We start from the raw sequence: 18,015 nt of genomic DNA, 5'->3' as shown, positions 1-18,015 counted from the left end.
AGACTAGCAAAGGCTGCTCAGGGCTAGAATTCAGCATGTCTTAAATATTACCCAGACAGTATGGTGTGGTGGAACACGTTCCTGACTTCAGAATAACAAGGTCCAAACAAATGGTGCTGTAAGCTGCCTGGTTATCTTGTCTGCTCCTTTGTGTACCCTGTGTTCCAAATCACACTGTCACAATATTGTTTCTGAGGAGTAGCAGGGCAACTTTCTTGTCTTTATTATGTCTTAAGAGATCAGCAGGGCAGTTGGTTTAATCTTCTTCAGGGTTATCTCACTAAGTGAGTTTTGGTTTAGTGTAGAGCATCCATCCCCCTGGCTGCCTTCAGCTCCGTGTCTCTAGCAGGCTGATGAAATCAGTCAATATAGTTGATATATCTCTTGTGACTATTGTTGAACTGCTTATTAGAGGTCAGAGGGCTGTCACTGAATCACAGAATGGTTGAGGCTGGCAGGCACATCTGCAGATGGCAGATGTCACCTAGAGCAGATTGCTCAGGACCATGTTCAGATGAAGATGGGAACACAAGGTATGAGTGGATAGAAAGGAATCCCTTTTCCTGTGTGGGTTATGCCAAGTGTGATGCTTCACTATTTTGGTTGGATTTTTGCTGTTGCTGTACAATTTCAAAGCTTCTTAACTCTGATTTCTGACAATTATGTAAGTGGTTCATGTGACCACAGCAACTAAGTTACACGTGGTTTCAAAACTGTTTTCCATTCATAACTGCTAACTGTTTTGGTTATTTGTTTTTCTGAAGTGTTTCCATTTTGGTGCCAAATGGAAGGACACTTCTGTGAGTTACACTGAAGTGGAGAAAAATCCTACTCTTGTAGTAGTGTGTTGTCCCAGGAATGTAGTACAGAGCACAGCACCAGAGGCTGGACTGACAAGTACCCTTTTGCTAGGCCTATTTCCAGAAATTACTCAGCACGCTTTTAACTGATACAAGGATGAAGTGGCTAACAGACTTACTAAATAACAGTTTGGTAGAAACTTCAATTCTCTCTCTTGAGCGTGTGACTGTTTTAACAATGTCTTACATAAAAAAGTTATTATGAAAGTTTTTCTTAGTGCTCTAGAACGTGGCATTTAACAGAATTTGCACCCTTAACTCCTTAGTGTGTTCACTGTGATCTGCTCACAAAAAGAAAAGGATTCTTGGCTCTGTGGATAAAATTTTAGCTTCACCAAGCTAGTACTGTTCTGACTGGGCTGGAACAAATGGAATTCTGTGTGCATAGGTCTTTTGTGTCAGACAGCACCATCAAATGTCCTAAACCATTTGAGATGTTTTTAATATGTGCTTATGGGCTTTTTCTCATAGTTATATACTGGGAAGAAAGTAGGAAATTGTTATTCCTTAGTCAAGCTTCTGGAGTTAAGCTGGCAGCTGTCAATATAGCTAGTCTACGTATGCTTAATATTTTTTATTTGCTGTGCAAAACAAGATTGCTGGTATGTAAACAGCAAAGTTTGTGCTTATACCTTCTGTGGCTGGTATGTGCTTCAGGTGTAGTTGTGCAAGGGAAAGTGCCCCCTACAATAGGTCTGATAAGACAAGGATTTGCATTCTGAGTAATTTGAACTGGGAGATCCCTGTGGAGAGGTAATCTTGCTGTGCTTGGATCATCTGGCTTAGAGCAGGACTTGTGCCAGTGGGACTGCCAGGCTGTAGTAATAGCAGTTGGCAGACCTGGTTGCCTCTGACCTGGCCATTTATTGCTCTGGCTGCAGAGGCTGCCACAGTTGTTATTTCTGTATAAGCAAATGCTTTGGCATATCAGGCTCTCAAACTGCCAGCTCAAGTACAACTAGGATGTGGTGTTGCAAAGAGTGGTAGTTTTGGCCAAGTGAGATGCTGTCTGGATGCTGTGCTTTGCAATGCTTGAATATGTGATTCCCAGTCAAGATCACTGAAACTCCTGTTCTACCTGAAGCATTTTTTTTTTCATCCTGGAGGTGCAGGTGGGATGTAAGTTGTTCATCCTGATCATTTCAAACTGTCCTAACAGGACTCTGACCATGCAGTGTGTGCTTAGTATGAGAGGTCAAGTAATGACAGCATATAAGCCTTTAACTACAAATTGACAGGATGTTCTTGTTTATGAAAGCTGCTCAGCCTCTGGGAGTCTGTGGCTGCCTTGTAGATGAATCAACAGTGAGGGAGCACAAATAGTACTTAAACTGCCATCTGAGTATGAAAATGGGTCAGATAAAAACAGCAAGTCACAGTTCACTGAGCAAGGGCTTGGTCACTGAACGCAGTCTTAGATGTTGCCTCTAATGTCTTCCTGTGTATCTGTGTCACTCAGAGAGAAGCTACAAGTGAGGCCTAGAGTCACTCCTCAGATTGTTGCACATGCCAGAACCTTGCTTGTGGTTCCAAAACTTAGAGCAGTGATCCAAGAGACCAATTGCAGTGGAAAAGCTGTTTAGTTTGTGTTTTGGGTTTTCTCATACTTCTTCACAATTGCTCAAGGAAAACATATGAAAAATTAGTAGTCTGGCTTCTTGGAGGTGGTTGAGCTCTAAGTGTTTTTTCCCTTGGGAATTTGCAGGAAAAGCGTCATCCTAGAAAAAAAAGACAGGTATAGGGCCTGATAAAGCTAGATTGCCATATTTCAAAAATTAGAGTTGCTGTACTAAAGAGCCTTGGTATTTCACTGTGTTTTGTTTAAAGTATGGCTTTGGTTCATCGCTTTGCCTTTGTGACCAATTCTGTCCAACTCCTACTTACTACTTGTATGTCAAAACCTACATCATAGTTTGTCTTAGTTGTTCTAAAGCTGAGTAATTTTAAAATCTGTTTTGACTATGACAAAAAATGATGGATCTTTTGATATAGTGTTCAGGAGAGCTTCAGCATCCATTTGTGTGTAAATAGTGTTGTCACAAAGGAAACTAAGAGAATGGTCACGTTGATGTCAAAATCTGGTGCGTTGTGGTTTTGCATTGAGGGGTTTGCCTTTTGTGATATTTGTAGTTTGTTTGGTTTATTTTTTTTTTTTTTTGTCGTAACGGTTATGGGCCAAATTTAGGAATTAAACTCTGAGCAAACTCCCTAAACTAAACTGAGACACTGAAGTCCAAACAGCTTCAAACTCCGTTTGTATTGTTATCTGGCATAGATGCTGCAGCAGAGATAAAATAGCTCCCAAATACACCAATGTGAGTTGAAATTGAAAGCGTGAAATTTGTGAGTTGTGGGGATTTTTTCTTAATACAATTTCTGCTTCTGATTTCAGGGCCTTTCAGTTACCTTGATGATGTCCCATTTAAGATAGGAGACAAGTTCAAAACCCCAGCAAAGGTTGGATTACCCATTGGTTTCTGTCTGTCTGATTCTTCTCAGCTTGTCAGAGAAGCCCACGTAAGTGGTTTTTTGCCTTCTCTCTCTCTCTCTCCCCTCACCCCTGGTCCCAACCAGTAGTGCTGAATATTCCAAACTGTCACAGTTTGCACACAGTCATTCTTGTATTTCTAAAAGATCTGTTGGGCTTTATAGAAAAGTAAAATATGATGGGTCATGCAAAAAGCTTCTAATTTTTATTGCTTTAAAAAGCCATTAGGCTTTCATTTTTAAGCATTTGTTTTGGTCTATCTGCTTCAAAGAAGCAGTGGTTTTGTGTAGTAGTTAGTTCTAAATGTTACTTTGAAATTTGAATATAATTTTTAAGGGGAAAAATCCTAAGAACTGATACACCTGGGCAATGACATAATTTTCAGTTCTTGTTTTCTGTGTAGTTCTTGTGTGTTCTTCTGTGTGGTTCTGAGTGAGAATTCTTTCTGAGCTGTGGGGCAAACAGGGTACCAAAACCAAAGTTTGGTACATGGATGGCTTATCTGTCTTGAGGAGCATGTTTCTGATAAAATAAACTGTTAGTAGCATAAAATCAATTGCTTTAGCATAAATATTGGAAATTTAATCTCCAAATGCAGGTTGTGATACAGAAAGCTTAATTGAATTATGTTTTCTCATTTGGATCCATTGTTTTCTTTGACCAGTCCCAACTGATGATTGCTTTTACTTTGTCTGTGACAGATTACTGTAGGTGGTTCTGCTTTTTTCTTGTTGTTTTTGTTTTCTCCCTGCCCTATGTATTACCCTGTTATCCTACTTAATGGCTTTTCACTCATAACCATTAAACAATTACCTGATTTTCCTCATACCCGTATTTCCACTCAGTTAAGCTGGTGTGGGACAGCTAAAGGAGATGCTGATGTCCTGTTGCTGTCTCGATTGTGCTGTGTCTCCATTTTACTGCCAAACTGGGGCTCAGCCAGCATAATGTGCCTGTTCAGACTGCAACACCCTGAGCAGTGTGGACTGTGCATCTCACAGTGGAATTTAACTCTTTTTACAGCTGTAGTGAGCACTGTTAAAAAAAAAAAAAAAAAAAAAAAAAGAAGTACAGGAAATATAGCTTCCTACCCATTTTTTTAGTATGAAAAAATATGTGGATATTTAAAGACAGAGCTAGGCACCTCAGAATTTTGCCCTTTACAGCAAAACCACTGTGTTCAGTACACTGGCAGTGAGTAGATGTCTCCCTGTGCTGATCTGGCCTTAAATGACTTAATGTTAAATGGGAAAAGCTTTTGAGATCCTATGACATCAGTAACTACAGCAAAATCTGGTACTGCCTGTAAGCATTGTCATTGGTGTAGCCACTGTATCCCCTTTGGCTGGTGAGGAGTGGAAATGAAAATACTGCCTTAAACCAAAGGGTCTAACACTACTATCAAGTCCCTTAGGAATCTTCTAGGGGAAACTGATTAATACTGTACTGGCCTTTGAATGCAGAAATACTCTGCTGAATGACTTGGGGAACTTGTGGACCACAGATAGTTCACTGGTGCCAGATCAGGGTGTAATTATTCATCTAATAACTCATTAGACTTCCCCTTGCTGCTTTCCTTGTCCTGGGGAAGAGGGTGGGAGGGCTGTGAAACTGATCTTGGGATGATGAGCAGTTCTAAAGCAAAGCTAAATGTAGGAAGGAGGTATTCTAATCCAGGTTACAGCCAGATTTTACTGTTAGTGGCAAAATTAAGTACTTCTGGTGTTTGCCAACTTTGTCAATCTGCAGGCTGTGAAGAAATGTTGCCGTTCCAGGTAATTAATGTAGCTCTTATTCTCTTTGTGTTAATTTATGTTGATGTTAGAAGTGGCAGCTATGATCCTTATAACTTATAGTTTTGGGTTTTTTTACTTCCCCTTCTCTTCTTTCCCCTCCACCCCCATCCAGTATGACTTCTCACTGGAAAAGAAAACAATTGAGTGGGCTGAAGACATCAAAAAGATTCAGGCTGCCCAGAGAGAAGCTGAACGCAAGGCAGAAGCAGCTCTAGCAAACTCAAAAGCAGCTCCAGAGGACAGAACCAAGATGGGGTTCTCAGAGGGACCTTGCCCTGAAGCCATGCCTCCTCCTATTAACCCCATCCTCGCTAGCCTGCAGCACAATAACATTCTGACTCCTACCCCAGCCAACACCAGCTCTGTGAAGCAAAAGGTCCTCAGTCCACCTCGACCAAAGGCAGATTTCAACCCAGCTGATTTTGAATGTGAAGAAGACCCATTCGACAAACTGGAATTAAAAACTATTGATGATAAGGAGGAATTAAAAAACATCCTTGAAATTCACGTTGGTACTACTGGGCCAATTGTTGCCCAGCTGTTAGATAATACTTTGCCTAAAGGAGGGTCTGAGTCTGTGTTGCAAGATGAGGAAGTTCTAGCATCCATAGAAAGGGCCACGTTGGACTTCAAACCCCTTCACAAACCCAATGGCTTTATCACTTTACCACAGTTGGGAAACTGTGAAAAGATGTCCTTGTCTTCCAAAGTGTCCCTTTCCCCCATCACTTCAGTGAGCAATATCAAATCCCTGTCATTCCCTAAGCTTGACTCCGATGAGGGTGATCAGAAATCATCAAAGCTCACGAGCACTTTCCACAGCACTACCTGTCTCCGCAATGGCACTTTGCTTAGCTCTTTGCAGACCTGTGCTCAGAGTCAAGCCAGCGAACTGAATGGACACCATGTGCTTGGTCTTTCCGCTCTAAATGAGGACAGTGGCAGGGAGACATTATCCTCTTCATCCAGGCTGTCTTCCTTGGCTGTTTCGACTGTTTGTACAGAAGAGGAATCATCTCAAAACACGTCAACTACGGTAAACATGGAGTGGAGTGGAACTGGGGTTGCTGGTGAGAGGTGGAGGTGCAGAGGCAGCTCTTGCCTCTAAATTGCTCTGTGGCTTTGGTTATAACTTCATTTACTAGGAGTGAATTGTTCAGCCTCTTAATTTAAGTGGCATATTGACCAATCCAGCAGGTCTCTGTAGTGGTAGTTCTGATGCTCAGATCATTACCCTGCATTTCCCCCTAGATTTGATGTTTTAGATCAACTCTAGTAATTTTTCTTTCAGCTTTTCAGTTCTCATTTGTTGTTGATAATTGCACACCTTTGATCTAGGCATATAAGGCATTTTCTGTGTACAGTCCTGCATTTTGTCCTACCCAGATGAGATGTATCAGGTTCTGAAGTGCTGTTAGGCTTTGAATCAGATATCTTCTGGATTTCTTCCTTGGCATGCTTGTTTATTTTTTGGAAATAATGGGAGATGCAGGCTTCTCAAGGAAAAAGTAGAAGTAATAATATGTTAAAACATACTGATGTGCTGTGTTATTCAGAGAAGAAAAAACTGCTTGCAGTTGACCTGCAGTGAAGTAAGCCTATTTGTTTGGGGTTTTTTTGTTTCAATTTTCTTCCTGAGATCCTTTAAAAAACTAGTCTTTAACAGGAAAGATAATTATAGTGATGTGAAATCTTGTGTTGGCCCTTTCTTGTGAAGGAGAATGGAGTAATTGCTTAGTCGAGACTAAAACCAGCCTTGAACATCATTTTGTATTTTTGACCAATAATACAGTTGGTCACCCTACAGCTCTGCAATTGACTCTTCATTTCCTCAATCTTGTTGCAAGTTCTAAAATTACTTTGAGGACAGTGACTTCACTTCAGGTGTTGATTTTGTCTCTTTGTGAATAAGAACAGAGATTAGAGTTAGCTTGTGGGGTTTTTTTTTCACGAAGAACCGCAGATCTGGACACCAGTATCATGAAACCTAGTGAAAGCTGTATAGTCAGATCCTCTAGCTTGTTCTAAAATAGTCTGGGTTTTTTCTCTGTCCAATATAAGCAGTTTCAGTGATTCTGTGGCTTTAGTGGCATACTGTAGTTTTTTGTGAGACACCATGTGCTCTGAAACAAATGATGCTGCTTCTCCCCTTTTTCTCCCACCTATTTTCAGGATTAGGTAAATGCACTTGTAATTGTGAGGTTTAATATTCTGGAAAATAGTGTATCTGACAGAGCACAGCAGAGCAGCTGTTTGTTGATGACTGGAACAAATCCAGTACTGTTAACTTTGGCAGGAGCAGCAGTGTGCTGAGCACCTGCTCACTGCTGCAGGTCACAGGTGTGAGAGGGGCCTGTATGACCACAGCTAGGGAACACAAAGCATCTCTGGGGAGGAAAGATCACTGACAAATAGTTAGATTTGCATTAAGATGCTTAAATTTGCACTCAAACTATTCAAATCTCCCTGCTGAATTAAATTTTTATAAAGAACAAGAGGGAAAATGTATTCTTGACAGTGCTGTAAGGGAAGAGGCATACTGGAAAAAAAGGTGGACTTACTAGAAGAAGTAGTAAAATTAATCCATTAAAAAAACTAATTATGCTTTGGAAGTAGTGAACCAAGAAATAATTACACTGAGAGAACTTAATTCTTTGTGTTTAAATTCCAAGACTTCAGATTATACTTATTTCATTTCCACAGTATAGTTCCACTGGAAAATGATGGCTGATATGCAAGAAATTTAAGTAAATGCAACAAAATAATTTAAGTAAATGTAACAAAAAACCCTCAGAGTATGAAAACTGGCTGGGAACAGAAGGCTCATATCACAATGTATGCCATACTGCTTTTTTTTTTTTTTTTCTCCTCACAAGATTAGAAATTGTGACTTTGGATTTGCAGTTGCCATGGGAGCTTTTGCTTTACTGCTGAATTGGGTCTATAAATCTTTGGATGGAAATAAGTCTGTGGTTTCTCTGAGGGTGCATAAGTTCTGTGGTTGTCCCCTCTTCTCACTTTTATTTTTTCTGGAATCTCAGTACATTGGTTTTTGCAGCTTTAGCAGAGGCAGAAATGACTAATGATGACAGCAGGTTGAAATTAAACTCAAATAGATTGACTAGAAGCAGTTGGCTTTCCCAGACTTTTGAATCTCTGATGTCAGAAACAGTTTTGGTTTTCCTGGCTGCAGTGTCAATAACGAGGCATCATCTTTCAGTGTGATAACCCACTAGCTGATTTCAGGGATATTTTCCCTATTTCAATGTATATTATATTCCAGTGCTTTTTGTCCTTGAAAAAGTGTCTGGAGGAAGGATGTGTGTGAGGAACACACCATGAGAAGAGGTTCTTGGATACCCTAGTGCATCAGAATGAATATGATGTCTCAGTATTGGTTTTCTAGAAGAGAAATTCTTACTCTGGAAGATGTTTAGGAATGCATCACAAAAATTCTTTGGTGGTGATTTGGGATCTTTTTGTAAATAAATTGAATTTGTCAAAATCCTAATAGATCTTTTCAGAATTGGTTTTCTATAGAGGGTTTTTAGTTGCTCAGTTTGGGCACTAAGAACGCCTTTTTGAAGGATTTATACAAACTTTCAAGCAATCTGTGCTGGCATAATGAGAATTAAGAAATGCTGAAAACTCTGGCTCTTGGTCCACAGTTTCTTGCACTCTGTTTAAAATGCAGGAGTTCTAAATGTATTGAACTGAAACGTGCAGCTGTGGTGAGGCCAAGGCCTGACTTTGCTGTTAACTTGGGTGAGGTTGTACAAAGTGGTTGGGGGTTCTGCAGAAGCAGAGCTGGTGCACAGCAGCACTGCAGGGACATGACCCAGCCTTGCTGGTGTGCTGGGAATGGGACAATGCTGGGTAGAAAACTCACATGCTCCTTGGAGCCAGTGTGGCATGTTGTTCCTATGTGGTGAATGGAGTTCAGTGCTTTGGGAATAGGAATGGGGTGTATTTTTCTCTTGCTCCTTCATGTAGTTAGAAAGTCCAGAGAAGTCTTTAGGCAATTGCCATCAAAATTAATCACAGATATTCTGGCAGTGTAGACTTGGTCAGGAGCTGAACTGTGTGAACATGCAGCTGTTACAGTGACAGAATAAACAATCTTATAATTATTGTGGGGGTACACACATCCTTCTTGGGGTATAATCCATTTGTAGAGTGCTGAGAGAAGGAATTATCCTGATGATGATTCTATAGCTGCAGGCATTGGGTAATGTCAGCATCTCATGTGGAAGCCTGATTGGACTCTAAAGTCTCCCATCCTGTGGTAGAATCTCCTATAAAACCCTCCTCCCTCAGCTGTGGCAAATTCTGGTGACTGGTGCATATTTATACTTGTTTTATTTATTTATTTATTTATTTATTTATCCAGCAGGTACACCCAGACTACCAAGAAACAGAAATCCCTGTGGTAAGTTTCCAAATACACCTGTGAGCTTTCTTGCATTTGATCATGTTTATAGTAATCTTGATAAGTGGTGTTCCTTTGAGTACAAAAAACCATAGGTGATGAGTAAACCTGAGGTGAAGGAAGCAATCTGCACTTCCTTTGAGGTGCAGGGATTGACTATTCCAGCCTTCACTGTTGCAGGGCTTGGGTGTTTAAAGGCTTTGTCACACCAGCAGGAGAGGGTTCATTGTGGAGAATCTGGTTTGTTGATTATTGCTTTGAGGGTTAAAAGAGTGTGGTGGGAATCAAGCTACTTGATTTCATCCTCACAGTGTGTAACAGTGTTCCCAAGGACACTCTGGAAAACCTTTTGGATTAATTGCATGGGGTATACTGGTTCTGGCACTAGGCAGAAACAGGATGTGGGGATGCAGGAGATGACCATCACAGCCTCTGGGTTTTCCCCCTTAGGTAACACACCAAAACTTTTCAGTGTCTAAAGTGCCCAATAACAACAGCTGCACGAAGCGGCCGGGCGGTCTGGCGGCCGAGCTGCAGCAGGGCCTCTCCCCCAGCGAGAGGCACTGTGTGGAGACTGTGGTCAACATGGGCTACTCACCTGAGAACGTCCTGAAAGCCATGAAGAAGAAGGGACAGAACATAGACCAGGTAAGAGCTCATGCAGTGCCAAGAAATGCTTGATGGGATACTGGTTCTGCTGGGAAGCCATCTTGGGTTTGTAAAATGCTTGGGGGAAATAGTGTTACTCTAATAGGGGTTTGCCACCTAAACTTGTGCTTATTTCTGCTGAGAGGCTGCTAGAGTCAGCCACACCTGCTGGTTTGGAGCCATGCTGAGTTTGGGATGAGCCCTTTGCTCTGTGTGAAACTGGGGGGAGAGATTCCCAGCAGCCACAAACACATCCGAGGGAAGGCTAGCATGGCACTCTGCCATGTTTAGAACCATGTGACAGAAATCCAGCCAATTTCCTGTGTATTTAGCATGGGGGTTTACAATGCTGACATCTCTGCTTGTAGAAAATTGTCCCTGCAGGCCTAAGACAGCTCTGAAAGGCTCCTGCAAGGCCCCACTGACCGACTTCTGTGCACCCTGTGCTGCTCCTTCCTGCTTGAGCACTGCCTCCACTGCCTGCTCAAACCACGTCACTGGGCACAAAGTGCTGCTGGGCAAAGTGTGGCTCTGCTTCACACAAACACTTCAGAGCAGGAGAAAGTGGCCCACCCTCCCATGTTGGCCCTCTGCAGGCTGTGTGCTGTCCCAGGAGTCCTGCTTGTGGCACTAATCTGCTGGCCCTGTACCCTACACACGGAGAGTGGTTAAGCTCTGCACTGGAGCGAACTGTGGTATCAAATGGAAATAAAGGTCCTTTAAGAGGGTGGTTTTAAATCTTCCTCTACTTCCAAGTTCTGTTCTTCTGCATACCTAGCATTGCCTACCTGACCCTTCACCTTATAGCTGAGGATGGATAAGAAATTTGGCAGCAGTTTCTGTGTGCAGCTCACTTGCCAGTATGCTGAGTTGATCTTCAAAGGCTGGCTGCTTTCAAATTGCATCAGCTCTTGTGGCTGTCTGAGAGGAAGCTAAAAGCAGACATGTCCTGACTGCTGGACCTACAGTTTCATTTTTAATACTTGTAGTATAAAAAACACAATGAAACTTCTGCTCTGGTGTCAAGAGGGCTAAAGATATGCTTCCAAAGCTGGTTTGACTAGAACGAAGGGGATGGTCAGAGAGCACAGCAGGACAGAAGGGTTTGTCTGCTTTCTCTGAACAAGCTCTTGTATAAGGAGTGCCTCAACTCTTCTAGGAAAGACTGTATCTCTGTCCCTGGTGGAGCCGTGGGTAGAACCATGCTCAGTCCCCCTGCATGTACCAAGGTGACATTGAGCTGCCTGCTGCAAGTTCCTCTCTGCATACACAGTTTGTTTTATTCCCAACAGGTTTTGGATTACCTGTTTGCACATGGACAGCTTTGTGAGAAGGGCTTTGATCCACTTCTTGTTGAAGCAGCTTTGGAAATGCACCAGTGTTCAGAGGAGAAGGTAAGAGTGCAATGTGTGCAGAAATAGAAAAATGTGCCATGGCAGGGAATTCCAGCAGCAGTTACTCTGGCTGATGTAATTCTGGCTTTCATGGTAATGCTGCCTTATTTCCAAAACTGACTGCCAAAAGATATCTTTGTGTTGATAAAGCTAAAAATTGTTAGAGCATTAGAATTTGACTGTGCCGTTCTGTTAGTCTCATTTGCATCCCTTTTTATGGGGACAGGATTTTTTTAAAGACCCTGCTTATTGTGGTCATATGACAAATGCCCAGAGTTTTGTCGTGAGTGAGGTGCTTGATTACAGATACAGTTACCTTCAGCAGCAGCCAATTCTCTTTCAAATCCTGCCAGCCTGCCCTGACCATGAATTTTCTCCCTTGTACAAATATATCTATCTGCCTGGCTGCTCAGCAAATTGAGTTAGGGCTTCCTCTGGAAGAAGATAGAAAATGCATTTTTTGGGGTCTGCTTCATTGTCTGGCTGCTTTACCAGCACCAAAGGTACAACAGGAGTGGAGAGCACGGGCAGAGGACAGGAAGATCTTTTCAAGCGTTCCAGTCTATTTTGTGACAGGTTATTACATGAAGTCTTTAAGAGGTGCAGCCCAACCCCCTCAAATATGGATATGCCTTCCTGCCTTTCTTGGACAAATGATAATCTTGTAAACAGTGCAATAGCAGTGTGAGGATGGAAGGCAACTGAGATTAAGAAACCTATTTGCTATTGGCTCAGCCCCAGAATTGGAAATGGCTCATCTCCTGATTGCCCATTTCAACCTGCTTGCTTGTTTGGGATTTTTCTTTCCCCTGGAGTGGAGCAGATTAACTGTAAATGGCAGTAGGTTCATAAAAGTGATCAGCTGACTCATGTCTTGCCATTTAGTTTTTCAAAGCTCAGGGAGGATTCACAGTTTATGTTGAAAGTGTCATATGTACTCAGTGGGGTTTGTGCTAATTCCCCATTTGCCCTAGATATGAAAAGCCAGCTGATAGCAAGGGCTACTGCATTGTTCCCAAAGTCCAAGTGACTTTAAAAAAAATTTAGGTGGAGCAGATGCTGCTGGATGGGGCAGCTGGGTGCCAGTAATCAGCATTTTTGGGATCCCATGTTGGGCCAGGCTCATAAATATCCTTCTGTAAGAGACACCCTGCAGACTGAGCTTTGGTGCCCTGGTTGAAGAGGGTTTTGAAAGTGAAGGATGGCAAACAGAGGGGTCTGAAGGTCCCTGTGGGCTGCTGAGCCCAGAGCTCTGATGGCTCTTGTGCAAGCAGACTTTTTGCCAACAGAGCTGGAGTGGGCTGTGCTTGGGGAGGAGGAATCCACAATCATGGCATGCCCAGCTGCTGAAGACAGGCTCTGTGCTAAACCTCCACCAAGCATTGATCCATCTGCTTTTCTCTTGCAAATAACAGGCTGTCTGTCTTTCAGATCACAGAACTTCTCCAGTTAATGAGTCAATTTAAAGAAATGGGCTTTGAACTAAAAGACATTAAGGAGGTCTTATTATTACACAACAATGACCAACACAATGCTTTGGAAGATCTAATGGCCCGTGCAGGAGCCAGCTGAAGACACATTCCTGGATTCTTGGCGTGCAATGGAGCAGGACCAGCCCCGCCACCTTTGCATCCAGTGTGACTTGCTCTCAGCAGGAAGGAGTCCAGCTTTTTGCATACAAGGGAGAGTGACTGAGCAAGCCTGCCTGCGTGCACCACTCCAGCATTTCTCTTTCCACTGAGGGCCAGCTTTCATTCTTAAATTAAATTTTAAAGTGTCCTTTCTTAAGTTTCCTTTTTCCAGCTTGGCCACGGAAAGTTGAGACTGCCCAGCCTTGACTGGAATTGTACATAGGTAGAGATGGAGTGATTCCCCCCTCATTGTTGCACTGGAGTTGGACAGAAGAATATTAAGTTGGTTCTGAAACTAGGATGCTTTGGTTCTTTGAAGCTGCTTTCATGGTGTCTTGTCTGCTTGTACTGAATTACTTGACTGTGTCACAGTCCAGATTACCTGGTTAAATTTGACCTTTAGTGCAATGGAGTTTTATTTTTTTGGTTGAAAGTTAGTCTGTAACTTAGTAAAACACTGGTTCAGAAACTGTCACTATGCATAAAGAGAGAACTTGTTTTGTCCTCTTGGTTTTTGTTTTTTACCCATGCATCCAACACTTCTGCCAGACACGAGTGTCCAGTGCTGAGTGGTAAGTTCCTTTGAAGCAGGTAAGCTGTGAACTTGACCTGGACCTGCAACTTGTGTTGATTCTTGAACCTGAAGGCAGAGAGCTGGAGCTCAGTATTTTCAATCCCCTGGGCTTGTAGGATATTTAAGACAATGCCCTGCTAGTAAGTCAGTTATATTTTTGTTTTAAATAATACACAGTGTGATGCAGGAGGTTTCTTTCAAGCACTTTCTTTAAAACAAATACACTCACTGCATTAGTTAAATTTTTCACACTGCTATAGAATTACATAATAATAACATCTAGTACTACAAATCAGGTTTGAGGTTGTTTTTGATAGTTCAAATTATTATGTTGTACATTTATCAAGTTCTAAATACATGAAATATTAGCAGTCTTGAGGAATCTCTAATTTGCTAAATATTTTGATTCTGCAGAAGAGCAACTAATAAAACCCTGAAATGTAATTCCCAGTGTCATGGTTCCCATCTCTCATGCTCTTTGGCTGTGGCAGACAAGGAACTTGGTGGATCCTGCCCGCCCGGGTGCTGCCAGCTCCTGTGGGCACATGTGAACACTGTTGGGCAGAACAACCAGAGGTCTCTGGACTGCAGCAGTGGAAGGTGCTGTGCTTCTCTGTGGCTTATTTTTGGTTTTTTTTTTTTTTTTGTTTATGTCAAAATCCCAGCCTAGGGATCCAGATTTACATTAGACCTGGAGCTGGAGCATTGGACTGCTGGAGGGCAAAACGTCTCAGCTCATTGCATCAGTCTGTGTTTTTCAGTAGGAGGTTTCAGCTCATCAGGTCTCCAAAGGGGATGGCATTTGTCTCTATTATGTTGTTAACTTTCTATGACCAAAACATTTAATTTGGGCCCACTGTGCACTCCTGGAATTCTCTGTGGGGTTTCCAACTGTGTGAATTACACACATTTATATAAAATGATGCAAGAGAGGGATCTGCTGGCAATTATCTACAAAATGTGGAGAGGGATGATGAGGACAAGCAGGGCAGGTTGCCTTGCACACACTTTATAGTGTTGACCTTCACCATTTTCTAGTGGTGGAGTTGAAATAAAGCTTGTCTAAAAAGGACATTCAGCAGCTGGAGGGGCAGCATCTGCTGCCTCTGTGAATGCAGGTAATGCTCAGCTTTTCTTCCTTCCCAGGTGATAAATGCAATAGAAAATGGGGTTCCTGATTAATTGGAAAACCTTGAAAACAAAATTCAAACTGCTTTACTGTCACTGCTGAGAGGATTCGGTTGTGTTGCTTGTTCTGATTTTCTCAGAATTGCTACCCCAGTAGTCCCTGTCTGGTACCAGACAGTCCTGAAGGGGCAAGAACTCTTTGCCAACAAAGAAACAACTATTTAGACCAAACCTCTGAATAAAATAATATCTGATTGATTGTATTAGTGTGCGTTGTTTTTTCACAGTTCCCCTCCAAGGTGTGGCTCTTAACCCCATAGAATAACCACTCTGCTTTCAGAGCTCTTGTAAAGGTGAGAGCAGGCAGGTGAAGATGAGAAGTGGCACCTGTGAAGATGCAAGGTCTTATTTCAGAGAGCTGTGCCCACCTGGGTCCATCCTGGTGACACTACTCTTGCTTTGGCAGGGACATTTCTGGATTAAAATTGTTGGGTGGCCAAAGGCATGAAGTGTATCCCTGCGTTGGCATGTCAGAGAAGAAAATGCCAAAGTGAGGGGATTAAGGGGGTGATTTAGAGAAGAGAAATTGCTGAATTAATATGTAATGAGATCCAGTGTCACCAGAGTTCAATGTTCAGGGTGCTCTGCAGAACTTGTTAATCTGGTAGTGTTCTGTCCAGGCACAGTTCATTGTGGGTGTGGGGAGGTCCTGCTGGCTGAAGCAAGGCTGGGCTCTGCCCTGCTGCTGGCTGGTGAGATTGACTGCACCCCTGGTCACACTTGTGACCTCAGAGCTTTTCTTTAGGCTGTCAGGTCACATTGATTTATGTCCCTGAGGTTCTGTCTGAGGTCTGTATGCCTGGGTGAGAGGGCTGGTGAGAAGTGTAGAGGCAGAACCTAAACGGGTGGTTGTGTTTTGAACAAGAGCATCTTTGAGTTGCCTCCTGCTGGTTCTGGACAGCAGCAGCCTGGAAATGGCTCTGGTACTGCAGAGCCATCCTTCACCCCCATGGCATCTGATCCTGATCCTGCAGTGGGAGCCACAGCTGCCCCAGGGTGTTTTTTTCCTGGCTTTGTGGCTTCTGCCCCAAGTCTGCTGGAGCACAGAACCTGTGCCAGCAGCTTTCTATGTCTGCTCTCCAGGCCAGGAAGGGTCATTCAGGTGGGTCAGGGCTTCTGAAACTCCATACTAACAAGCCCTGTGAGAAGGGAAGCTCATGAAGATTTCCAGCCCCACTTAGTCTTTTGCAGTTAATCAAATGCGCGTTTTGATCGTGTTTACCCAAAATGATTTTTACCAGAGTTCTCTAGCAAATTGAATTTTATTTTAAATTCTGTCAACTATTGAAATAAAGTATTAAGCCTCTGCTAATAAGCATTAATAGTCATTGTTGCATCTGCAAACAAAAGCGAATCCCTTTTAGTTCTATGTTTAATTGATTGTACATGGCTGAGCTCTCTCAATCTCTTTGATTGCTTTCATGACACTTTAACACATATTCATCAAGTTGAAGTGAAAATCTTTTGCAGCAGTTGTCAGAAATATCAAACAGTAGGAAGGGGATGACACTTAAAATGTTCATTTAGCACATTTTTGCACAAAAATTAAAGCAACTAGATAATAACCTTCAAAGGGGAGAGAAAAATGTTACCATTTCTGACAACAGTGTGATAGTTTCTGTTGCATAGGAGGATACCATTGTTGGTAACTTTGGGGTGTGCAGCACTTCAGGCATGTCCTTGTTATTGCCAAGGATCAGCTGATTTTCACAGACAGGTGCTTTATTTCTTTATTTTGGTCAAGTCTCACCTTCAGTCGAGAAAATAAAATTTGGAGAATAGATATAATAAAATATATTTAAGAAGGTATAGTCATGTGGATTGGCTGGATAACCCCCTTACAAAAAAAGATTGTATCAGACCTCCCTCAGAAAATTGTGTATGTGGTTGTTTTGAGTATTTGTTGTTTCTCAGTGGACACCGAGAAACTCCTGGCTGTTCCTCAAGGGAGCAAATAGTTCCTGCTCTGGGAATCGGTGCTGGGGCACAGATCTGCCAGAGACTTGCTTTTTTCACAGTACATCAGATGGGATTCACAGCTGGCTCCCATCTGGCAGCTGACTTAACTCTTCTCTGATTGCAAAAATTTTCGGTCACTCATCTGTCTTGTCCCAGTTGTGCCTGCAAATACTGAGGTTAGAACATGGCGCTGTGGGTTGCACAAATGATCTTTGTGTGTTGCTTAGGAATATCCAGCTTCTCTAAGACACTTGAAAATCCTGTGAACATACTTTGCTCAGCTGCTTTTTAAAAATCTGAAAGGGCAATCAACCAATACTCATCTCCCAAATGTGACAGTATGTGGAGAGAATATTTTCCTCCTTCACACTGTTTCTGATTGGGCATCATATTTTCCTGTGACCTGTGCACACATCCTACAGTCTGACCTTTTCCTTGGTTCCAAACAGACTTGCCAAATTCCTCAGTTGTTCCCTGACATCAGTGTTTGCTGCATGCTCAGTGAGAACGTGCTGGGGAAACTAAGTGCCCACATCTAATTTATGCTATCAGGAAGGGTACCCAGCTGCCTTGTACTCCCCTCACCTTACTCACAGGAAAGCCCTCCCTGGCCCTAGGAAGTGGAGAGAATTGCTGGTTTTAAGCACTTGCTCCTCCCTGTGTGGTTTTAGCAGAGTGCTCATGTTCCACTGCTTTACAGCTCTCTGGTGACTGTCGGGCACCACTGCTCTGTGCTATGCAGAAATGGCATCCAGTCTTGCTCCTGGATGCCTCATCTGTCTGGGTGAGTGAGGGAGGCTTCTAACCCAGATTCAGGTGTGAATTGCTGCTGGCCTGTGACCAGGACACGGGAACCATTTTGAGAGCCATCATATCAGAACCAGAGAAACTGCTCTCTGCTCCATAGAGAAATCCAGTCTCAGTTGCAACATGGAGACTAACCAGTGGTAAAAACAACCCAACAGTCAGGGCAGTGATGTGGGATTTGCTTCTGTTCTCCAGGCCTATGCTGGGTGACATTCCTGGGATTGTCTGCACCAAGTATTCA

The 18,015-nt window shown here is 42.7% G+C and overlaps 1 protein-coding gene across 3 annotated transcripts in view; it reads left to right on the top strand.

The window, feature by feature from the left end:
* Positions 1-13,739, top strand: part of UBAP1 (ubiquitin associated protein 1) — a 32,110-nt gene extending 18,371 nt beyond the window's left edge. For 2 of the 3 annotated variants that reach the window (XM_079329921.1, XM_079329922.1), the window contains exons 3-8: positions 3,253-3,377; positions 5,257-6,180; positions 9,535-9,573; positions 10,024-10,221; positions 11,514-11,615; positions 13,047-13,739. In XM_079329921.1, coding sequence (XP_079186047.1) covers positions 3,253-3,377; positions 5,257-6,180; positions 9,535-9,573; positions 10,024-10,221; positions 11,514-11,615; positions 13,047-13,187 — 1,529 coding nt within the window. In that variant the 3' untranslated portion in view covers positions 13,188-13,739. The remainder of the gene's footprint in view (positions 1-3,252; positions 3,378-5,256; positions 6,181-9,534; positions 9,574-10,023; positions 10,222-11,513; positions 11,616-13,046) is intronic. The other variant, XM_079329923.1, reaches the window with a different exon arrangement.
* Positions 13,740-18,015: the final 4,276 nt, after the last annotated feature.

This window comes from Erithacus rubecula (genome assembly GCF_903797595.1).
Source record: "Erithacus rubecula genome assembly, chromosome: Z".
In the NCBI taxonomy this organism is placed as follows: domain Eukaryota; kingdom Metazoa; phylum Chordata; class Aves; order Passeriformes; family Muscicapidae; genus Erithacus; species Erithacus rubecula.
This window is presented reverse-complemented; position numbering and strand designations above follow the sequence as displayed.